Source organism: Trachinotus anak, unplaced genomic scaffold, assembly GCF_046630095.1.
Source record: "Trachinotus anak isolate AG129_WGS33_773 ecotype Australia unplaced genomic scaffold, CSIRO_AGI_Tana_v1 ptg000007l, whole genome shotgun sequence".
NCBI classification, from domain to species: domain Eukaryota; kingdom Metazoa; phylum Chordata; class Actinopteri; order Carangiformes; family Carangidae; genus Trachinotus; species Trachinotus anak.
In genome coordinates this window covers 7,346,743-7,357,365 of record NW_027273858.1, presented here as the reverse complement: position 1 = coordinate 7,357,365, position 10,623 = coordinate 7,346,743, and the positions used below count along the sequence as shown (strand labels likewise).

Genomic DNA, 10,623 nt, shown 5'->3' with positions numbered 1-10,623 from the left:
TCAACGCTGCGCATTCGTGCAGTTTGCGCAGAGGGACTGACGGGGGTGGGGGGTGGGGGGGGGGGGGGGGGGGGGGTCCTCTGACTGGTCCAGATTTCGACAAATAGCAGGCCATCTGATTATTCTGGATTTTTACAAATAAAGCACCAGATTATAATCCTTTTCAAACTTACGTCAGCGTCCTGAGCCAGATATTGGGTCAGAGAGAGAGGACGTAGTTATTCTAGTCAAAAGGTTGTTCCCCCCCCCCACATATTAAATCACTCACTGGCTCTGTAACACCACTACTAGACGACAGTCAGTTCAGGAGAGCGGGGATATGGGCTGACTTTTTCTGATTTTACAAAGTGCTACGTTTTCCACAGCATAGGAGTGGTATGGACGTGGTCAGGGTGGGTGGTGGTCACACAGAGCTGAGCACTTATACAGCTGACCGGGGTCTGCATCCTGCAAAAGAAAAGCACTGGTTAATGTCAGGGAAACATGTCATGTGGTGTCAGTTAAATATTAGTAAAGTTAACACGCCCTCCCCTCATCCTTCAGGTTACTGTTGACTTTTCAGTGGCAAACCAAGCCCACCATCATTGCTGTGAATGCTTACACACAACCGTTTAAAAAGGTTTGTCGTGCTTTATTTTCTATGAGCAGATACTGTAAGAAGGGAAACGAATAAACTGACAAGTAGCACATGTAAGTTTGAGTAAACAGGGTTGGTCAGACAGTGCCTTAACCATCAGACCAAAAGCACATTAAAACAAGACTCAATTTGTGGAAGGCTTCACTAATAATAACTTGTGCAGCCTTGCTTTTTCAACAGCGGTCCAAGAAATGATACTGAGTGAGATGCATATCGATATTTACTGTGAATTTGTGATAACTGAAAAAGGCTTTGGCAATCAAAACATAACATCTTCATCGCCGGCCAATAAAGATAAAGGAGTCGGATCCTCTTCCTTTTGAACACCAGTGAGGTCGGGTGGCAACAGGACAGCAGGTGGATGATTGGATCTCATCTTCGTCATAAGATCTGCGGACAATCTGATCCTTGTGGTAATGAAAGAGGAAGTGAGTTATGCAATGCATTCAGAAAAAATTAGGAAGTGGAGAGTTTCTTTATTGATTTTTCTCTTGCAGTAAATGTGACTCTTCTTTTCCTTTTAAAACAGCTACAAGCTTTTGCAACCCATTCCTCATTCATGTTCCTGGCTGAAATCATTTGTTAAGCCACAATGTATAAATAAAGCAACAGATGACATGAGCTAGAAATCAGATCCCTAAATGACAAGTGTGCGGGGGTACACGAGGAAACAACTGTGATGGATGCCAAAACTGCAGCAGCAGTGTCACTCATTCTCACTGCTTTTAATAGCTGAGCTCCTCCCTGAGTGAAAGGTCCAGCATGAGATTTATATGTACTGGGATTAGCAATAGAAAGTAAACAATGAGGCAGATGTAATATATCTGGCCTTCCTCGAGGTTTTCCACCAAATAAACTGTCTTTGAGTTTACACCATGGATCTAGAATAAACTGCAGGAATGTGATTGGATGGGCAGCAAAATAAAGTGTGTTTGAGTGTCTCTCCAATAAACGCAACAATATTTATCACTTTCATATTCCTGTCGGACAATGTGTCCCCCTACATTTAACCAGATGTGTGAAATCAATGACAACAATATGAAAATGAGTGTAATAATACTCTGCTTGTCCAAAACCTCATTTTCAGTCTCCAAACCCAGCTTGCTGGTGTGTTTGTGTTCCTATGTTTCAGCTTCTAGAGGATGTCTACCAGATGTTTGCCTCCCTCCTCCACACCAAACCCAACCCATGAGGATGATCCGTTCAGATCGCCTCCTCAAGTCATCTCCTTTGCGCCAGAAACTCCTCTTCTGGATTACCTCCATCCACACCCGACTATACATTTGGATTCTCTTCAAATACATCAAGCTGGCTCAGTCCTGTGCAGAAACTTCACTGGTTGGGTTTGTCAGTAACTCAATGACCCAGTTATGCAACCGAGGGCTAGTGGAATTCCTGATGATTTGCTGGGTGCCAGTGAAATTCTTTGTAACAGCTTCTGTGTGCAGAATGTCACTTTTCACATACACGCATACATGCAGAAAAACTGCCAATGTAACCCCTCTTCTCCTGTGTTAATCTGTGAGACACAGTCTGACCCACATAAAGAAAATCCCTCCAGTTCTCTTGAGTAGGTTTCACATAATTTAACTCCTCAGAAGATTAACCTCTTGCCCCCCCCCTTTTTTTTCTTTTTTTTTTCAGAAAAGTGTGGTGGAGTTTGCTCAAATTTCTATAGTCTGGGTCAAATAGCTCAGGACAGTATATAGTCTATAATTTAGATGTGATACCTGCAGGTCAGGCCAGCTAAGGATCTTGTAAACAAATTATCTGATTAGATTTCAGTCATTGAATCCTCATTAAGGCTAGACATGAGCTGACATGTGGGAAACTCTGCCCAAAGATCCAGGGATGTTTGCTGGTGATCCTTTGTCTTTAGGGGAGGTTGCATAACCAGATTAGGGTAGTTGGTTTTAGGTTTGAGGGTCACTGAGGCCCGATTAGCTCTTTAGCTTTACAATCTAAAATCTAAATCGCCTGAAGCAGCTTCCCAAACACAGAGATTCCTGAATGAGCTCCTGTTCTGTGTGAGACTTTGAGGCCGCCTGGGAGTGATCCAAGTTGAGCTTTTTAGGCCTTCGTGGTCCTTTGATTAGACCACAAAGTCATAGTGGGATGGCTCAAAAAGTAGTTGTGTGAATGTAATTTTGCGGCTGATATTCTACTATATTGAGAAGTAATTAACAGCAGAAATAAAGTCACAACAATGTGTCAAAGCTGGTGTAAACAGAGTAATAAAACACAGGGGAAGGATCCAAATACAGATGCCAAAGTAAAGCAAAAGTAGTCTGCTGATTTATTTAATATAGTAAACAAAGGCTTACAAGTTAAGGCAGGCCAGGGTAAAAAAAACAGCAAAGGTAGTCCAAAGTAGGCAAACAAACCCAGGATTTACTGGCCTCTGTCCAAATGGGCCACTATCCACAGGGACCAGTGGACAGGGAGCTGAAGAGTGGAACTGAGGATCTCAGGAGAATAGTCCAAGAGCTGGGCAGAGATGGTGCTGGCAGATGGCATGGAGCAGAACAAAGGTAGAACAGGAAACCTGGGGCGGACGGCCTGGTGAATGGAGAGCCGATGAGCAGGACACCTCAGGCAGATGAGTCAGAGGCTGAACCGACTGGCGAAGCCGCTCTGGCAGGACCTCTCCAGAGGGTGTTGGTGAGGGCAGGGTTGAACTGTAACTGTAAATGATTACAGCATGATTGCAGCAACATGGTCGGTCTGCTTGTGGTGCAGCAGTGTTCCACATTTTAACTCCTGTGCTGTTAACATTTGGGATGATGCTCTGTTTTTGTTAGGGCAATGTCGCTTTTGGTGGGTAAGGGGTGTGATGGGTCAGTAGTTGCCGCTGGCGGACCTTGATGTTGCTCCTACCCCTTACTACGTCCCACCTTACTATAGGTGAAGTGACACTGAAGTTGGAATAAACTGCATTAAGTGATATTATTTACATGCATTTATTAATCTGATAGATTTTGTTTTATTTTTTATTTGTGTTCTTATGTGATCTCCTTTTGATTTGATACTTTCACTTCTGCTTTGACATATACTTCTTTGATTGAATGATGGGGTAATTTTCCTGATTTTGAGTGAACTCAAAGGGGGAAATAGTGGTGGAAAAATATTGTGATTAGCAGTGTTGAGAAATTATGTTCTTGTTTATACCATATATGGAGTTATTTTTCTAATAAGTGAAAGAAAAGATAGCATAATTGTTGGCAAGAAACATGCTGCATCTGTTTCCTGTTTATCCATATAAACCAAGCTTAAGATATGAGGAACTTGCCCTAACCCTAACACAGTCTGTGTTGACTGTGAAGGGTTGGGTACACAAGATTGGCGTGACTGGTGGAGCAACTCTGGAGGATGACCTGGAGATTGATGACATAGGCGCTGGAGTGAGGAGGAGGCCAGCTAGAGATCTGTCTGGGTGTTAGTAAAGATAGCTGAGCAATGATCTGGGAGGTCAGACAGGGTGTCAGCAGGAACTTTCGACAGGAGATCTGGTGCTGGTGTCAGCTGGACTGCCAACAGAAGGACTGAGGCTAATGTTGGCCATACTGCACTTGCTTCCTTCTGGGGGCTCTGACCTCTAAATGTCTTGGGACAATAGCCAGACGAGTCCTGAAGAAAGGGGACTGCTGGAGGTCTTCAGGGTCAGGACCCAACAGATAGCTGGTTGACTCCGGAGCAGGAACATGCAGGTGTCAGCTCAGGAACAGGAGCACGACCAGGCAGGATGCTAGTTGACTGGGATGCAGACTGGTGGAAAGCAGGCTTGGAAGCTGGCTGGAAGCTCGCAAGCTGTGAGCTAGCTGACTTAGATGGAGACTGGAGGATACCAAGTTGGATGGACCCTCGTGGTTAGTGCATTGGGAGACTGGCAGGGTATCAGGTTAATAAAGTTCTTCAGCCACCAAGGCAAAAAAAAAAGAAATTTTTTTTTTTTTTTTTACCTTGGCTTTGTACTCAGCTTTGTACTCCCTACGAGAGTCTAATTTGAACTGCCCACAAATGTGCATATGGGCATAAACCAAATCACAACGTTCATCTTTCAACAAAGCAAATGCTGGGTCCATAGTGGCCCGAACGTACTGTCGAAGTTAATGCAAGCAGGGTAACAAAACACAGGTGAAAGACCCAAATGCAGAGTCTAAAGCACCACAGACGTAGTCCAAAAGCAATCCAAAGTGGTGGTGGTGACAAGAATCCAAAACCCAGGAAACAGCTAAAATGGGAGAGTAAACACAAGGAGTCATGAAGCATGCAGTAACTGAACATAACTTCTGCCAACTGAAAACCACAAGACTATATATAAGACTAATTAACTAATGAGACACAAGTGGAAAAAACACAAAGACAGAAAATGAAATGACAAATGAGACATAAAGAAAATAATTCCAAAATAAAACGGATCATGACACAGAGCACCTGAGAGTATTGGTCAAAACATGGAGCCTTTGGTAAAAATCCTCATAGGTGCAGCTCCTTCAAAATGAAAAGTTTGACATGCAACAATCTTCATCTTGGCTGCCCTTGAACCAAATTTTCAACACGATTTGCAAGATGTACAAAATGTTACTGTTAGTTGATTTGCTGGATGGATGCATAGAGGCTCCTGCAGTGCCACCTACTGGTGAACTATATACCTCTCAGATTAGAACTGAGAGGAGGATTTAAAAGAATCACTTTTTTGTTGTGGCACCTTTCCTACAGGTTAGTGTAGCTCAAAGTGCCTCACAAATGGCTGACAAGCTATAATAAACAGCCCAAATGTGTACAGTGAAACATTTTGAGACTAATGCATACAAGAAATAAAGCTGATCAAAAAGTAATTATAAAATGAATAAAAAAGATTTAAGAAATAATAATCAATTAAAAACACATTAAGCCAGGCTGAAAGGATAGATTTTAAGTTTGCTTTTAAAGTTTTTCAGCAAGTGTTAATTTATGTATTTGGCAATAACTATAATTACTCCTGTGGTCACCCATAAATATGCTGTACAAACAGATAATGACTGACAATAGTAAAACAAATTCGTGATAATATATATCGTTAGAATTGCTCACTAACAATATTATTTATACCAATTTAAACTTATAACTACAGTACTTACAGATGTGAACGAACCAGCTGCAGATTTATACTCACCTTTGCTTTAGTGCTTCAGTCTGGTCAGTTTCTTCTGTATGATGTAAATGGAGAGGGCGTGTTTCCAAGTATCTGTTAGTCTAAAAATGAATGTTTTTTGAATTACTTTGTCTCAGTTGGACAGATCATTGTGTAATTCCGTTGGACCACAAGCTCAGATGACCATCAGACTTTGGGAATGAATAAATGATGCCAAACTTTTTTTGGTTTTCAGTACTTAGGATCACAGCTTTGGTTTTGGACCTTCCTGCTACTTTTAAATTCTCTAAAAACATGACATTTTTCCCCAAAAATTCACAAGAGCAAATGATGGTGCCTTGTTTTCAAAATCCTTTGGAGCATTGGAGGTCAGCTGGACCGGGGTCATAAAATGCCAGTAAACATGTTTGATTGTTTCTAGCAATACTATAAACAGATTATCCTCTTTCTAGTGTGCGTGCAGCTGCTCAATAACAAACTGCCATAATCAAGATGATTTTCTGATGTCAAACAGCTCTCTTACCATGTGTTACCCAAAATAAACGAAACACAGCTGTCACAGTAACCTCTGGTGAATATTAAAAATCTATTAAATAATGTTAAAGGAAGGTTCTTAGTGACAAACTCACAGAAAATTGCAACTAGCTTGTGAAGAAAGTGAAACATAGCAGCTCAAGAACCTGATATTCCCCTCAGGAGATGGTGGAAACAAAAACAGAAGTAAAAGGAGAGTGAAAATTGGACCTAAAACCATCAGATGACCCCAAATCAATGCTAAGGCTTGCTGGATGTGTCAATGTTTTCCAAAACATTCACCAAATCAATTTTATGAGGCAAAAAAAAAAAAGTTTTGTTTCTTTTTTCCCACCAAGAGAGAACAACGCATCTTGAAATACTCTGATCAGCTAAATAGTTTAGTGCAACCTCAGGAGTCATCTTCTCACTACAGAGCCGATAAGGCCGAGATACAACTCAACATATATGAAGAATAAAATTTCGTATATATATTTATGGGCACTGAATGATCGATGAAGCAGGCGCTCACCTGCTGCATCAAACTTCAGTTCAACGAGCTTTTTTTGTTCCTGGTTCACTTCTGTATTCAGCAAGTCTGAGTAAAACCTATGAAACAACTCACAGACTTACCATCATTCAAGTTATGGCATATAAAGGGAATAATGACAAAGACACTGTTTATTCTCTTGATGTTAAGGGCGGTGTTATTACTCAAAATTGAGACAAAGCACAGTCCTGTTAGATGTTAATCAATAATGATTTCCCATCAGAAGGTTGTGTCAACAATGAAGTGGAACAAATTTTAAACCTCAGGGCCTGTATTTATCAAACCGCCAACAGTGAGAGATAAAAAATACTTCTCTTTCACTCCCACTCACAAACATAAGAGTAAACGCTGTTTAAAGTAGAATTATTATACCAAGAGCTCTGCAGGTGTTTAAAATTGGTTCAGAATAGAACCCAGATGACTGCGGAGCAGAAAAAATGGTGAGCGCACATCTTCCAAGATGTTTTGAGTTGGGCAGTTTTAGCCTGCTAATTGCATTGGATGGGAGGTTACACCACTTTTTCTTCTTCTTCACTTAAAGCCGGTATTGGTTTTCATGCCTCTTCATCATTTGCACTTGTCAGTTTGTCCTTACGATATTGAATGATGAAAACCAGCTGCAGGAATTTGTTTCCTGCTCGAGTTTGGTTCTCTTTTTATTAGCATTTCAGTCATTTTAAGAGATATTAAGGTTTTTACACAAATTTCTCTTAAAAAAAAAAAATACAAGCATCTCTCTCAGTAAAAGGATTTCTAAGAATAATGAGGAATATGGCAGATGTTGGGTAAATTGTTGTCTCCCATTGGCTATTCCTGCTCTGAGCAGACTCATGTGATCACTTAAGAGTTGCTCTTAATTGTTAGTTAGTAAGTCACTTAGTGCTCACACTCAGCCAAGTTGGCTCTTTGGAACAGTTTTTGTGTAAATCTTATAAGTTTGATAAATTTGAGCCCTGGCGGATGAAAAAAAAAAAAAAGAAAATCAATATTTCTGAGTGTGAGTCCCTAAGTGGTATTTTAGGTGTGTGCTCTGTAGAAATCCTTTGCCGCAGACATCACAGCGGTGCGGTCGCTCTCCTGTGTGGCTTCTCATGTGCTTCCTCAGGTGTCCGCTGTGGGTGAAACTTTTACAACAGTAAGAGCAGCAGAAAGGCTTCTCGCCGGTGTGAATCCTCATATGTATCTTTAAGTCTCCTTTGCGGCTGCACTCTTTCCCACAGACATGGCAGCGATGCAGTTTCACCCCGGTGTGGCTGGTCATGTGTTCAGTCAGAGCCGTGGTGCTGCTGCAGTTTTTACCACACACGTGACAACATCTCGAGCCCTTGTGCGATTTGAGGTGCACGTTAAGACTTTCGGTGGACTCTAATGTCTTCCCACACACAGCGCAGAGGTAACCTGTGTCATTTGAGTGCATGCGGAAAGCATGGTTTATCAAGTGGTGGCTGAGGGAAAAAGATTTATTACACAAATAGCAATGATGGCCAGGTGCAACTGAATTCAAAGGAGATAACTCAGTGGATTTTCTGGAGCTGATAACTGAACTCTGGTTTTGTTCTGTGTCTGTTTGGTTTGACATGAAACTTGCAGCAAGTCTTTCACTTTCTCTTCCATCTTGGATCCTCTCACTTTGGATCTGTGTTTGTGAAGACGGAGATGAGGCGAAAGGGAGCATGAACTCTACGGTTTTAGTTTCTCGCACATCCATCAACTGCTCCTCACATTCACTGTTTTGAGTCTGAGGTTGCAAAGACGGTTTTGGGTCCTCCTGCTCATGTTTCTCCCAGACAGATGATTGAGGTAGGTATAAGACATTAGCGTCCTTGAAGCCTTGAAACTGTTCTCCTTCTTGTTGCTGACTGGTCCACAGCTCCTGATCTTCCTCTTTAATGTGTCGAGGCTCTCGGTTCCTCTGATCGGCGCTGAAGCTCAGCTCCTGCTCACAGTGGTGCTGCTCAGGTGGAGTTTCCTCTTTACAGATGGACGGCTGTGAGAGGTCTAGAAAAAAAAAAAAAAAAAGACCTTAAAACTCATGCATCTTTCATTTTCTTATGACTTTATCAGTTTTATCACAAAAATAGTGATTAAGTTGTGGATGCTGCCAAAGTTAGCTATAATAACAGTATCTTAATTATTGATTATTTTAATTATCAATTAATCTTCTTGATTCACTGATTCATTGTCCCAAAGATATTCAGTGTACTGTCATGTTTACATTTGAGGAGCTGGAAACAACAAGTGTTTAACATTGCTGCTTTAAAAAAAAAGAAAAGGTATTTTTTGATTATCAAAATAGTAACCAATCGACCTTCTGTCATTCGACTAACAGATTTATCAATTAATTGTTGCAGCTGTAATTGAAATATTAATAGAAATCTGATGGTAAAATGTTGAACACTCATTCATTCATTTAACTGAGACAGTTTATTGATGGTTTAACTACAGGAAAACCAAAAAGATAAAACAAATTTATTTATACACACAGAAGCTCAGTTTTTTACCAGGAACATCCTGTTAAAATTAATACAGTCTGGCACAACAGTCCTGCGATAACTCCTACCTTCATAATAATTTCAATGTTCAGTTTTTGTTGAAACGGTGTTAAAGAAGTTGTGATTCACCTCTATGATCATTTTGGAGGGTGTAGTTTGTGGTGCTGCTGAACTGTATTGCATTATGTTGACAGGCGTTGTTATTATTTTGTCACCCCATACAAATCAATGAGGGCAGGTTTAACAATAGCGACTCTCTGTGTAATGCTGACCGCATTAGTTTTAGCCAGGGGTTCCTGATAAACTGACAACTGAATGTGCATGCTTTCAATTCAGTCATTTCTGATCACCATGAAACTTTTGTCATGATAGATTAGATGGAAATAAAATACAAAAAATACAAAAAAAAAAAAAAAAAAAAAACTTCTCTTTTGATCCAATGAGGCAAAAGAAAGTGTCTCTGCTCTAAAGATGAGGGGTAAAAACAGTCTGTGTTCAAATTGAAAAATGAAAGTATTTAGCAGACAGGCCTGTCACAGAGGTGGTATATATCATCTTCTTAGATGTCATGAAGTGGGGAGAGGATGAGAAGTAGCCTGATGTTACACAAAATAAACACACATAATGTAGAGATGACAAACCTTTAACTTTATATAATTATTCTAGGCCACTCAGACAATAACAGTGATGATGATGATGATGATGGTGATGATGATGATAAACAGACCTTGTTTGTGGTTTGACACAAACTCCAGCAGCAGACCTCTGAGCCGCTCAATCTCCTGTTTAGAGCTGGAAGCTTCCTCTTCGTATTTTTCTATTGTTTTCTCAAACACCTGAAATATTTCCTCGGCAGCGGCTGTCAGTCGCTCCTTGACGAAAGCCCTGAGAAGCAGCGGGGCGGACATCTTTAGTCTCGCTGCTCTGTGGACGTGAATAGCACCGACAGGAGGTTTCTTCAGGAGCCGCTTCTCTGTGGGGTTAGCTGACAGGCTACGGAAGTAACCGTGACACCGCAGTGCGCATGTCAGGTGCGCGCCGCCCCCTGCAGGAGAACAGCGGCCGTGGACCACTGCTCATAATTAAACGCACCAGTACGGTAAATGTGCTTAAATACAGATTTGAGGTTCCTAACCGAGTCTTCTCTTTTCATTCAACTACTCCACTCTCAGAGAGAAGCCTTGCACCTTTTATTTACCTGCCTCTATCTGAGAGCTGCAGTTATATGAAGATCTTAGAGAATATGATGCTTTGTTGTAGGTTAATCTGCCAAAGAGAAGAGCTGAAGAAATTAGTC

General features: G+C 41.1%; 1 protein-coding gene across 1 annotated transcript; it reads right to left on the bottom strand.

Annotated features, from left to right (window-relative positions):
* Positions 1–6,947: 6,947 nt before the first annotated feature.
* LOC139622692 (zinc finger protein 3 homolog) lies at positions 6,948–10,623 on the bottom strand. The gene is made up of 2 exons (XM_071480199.1): positions 10,054–10,623; positions 6,948–8,832 (listed from the first exon to the last, which is right to left on the bottom strand). Exons 1-2 carry the CDS (start codon positions 10,232–10,234, stop codon positions 7,817–7,819), a joined length of 1,197 nt encoding a protein of 398 aa, XP_071336300.1. The 5' UTR covers positions 10,235–10,623; the 3' UTR covers positions 6,948–7,816.

Excerpts from the sequence above, each read along its gene's own strand:
- LOC139622692 (XM_071480199.1), bottom strand. The coding sequence starts at position 10,234 with ATGTCCGCCCCGCTGCTTCTCAGGGCTTTCGTCAAGGAGCGACTGACA. Across the intron at positions 8,833-10,053 it reads TGTGTCAAACCACAAACAAG|ACCTCTCACAGCCGTCCATC; the intron begins GTCTGTTTATCA and ends TTTTTTTTCTAG.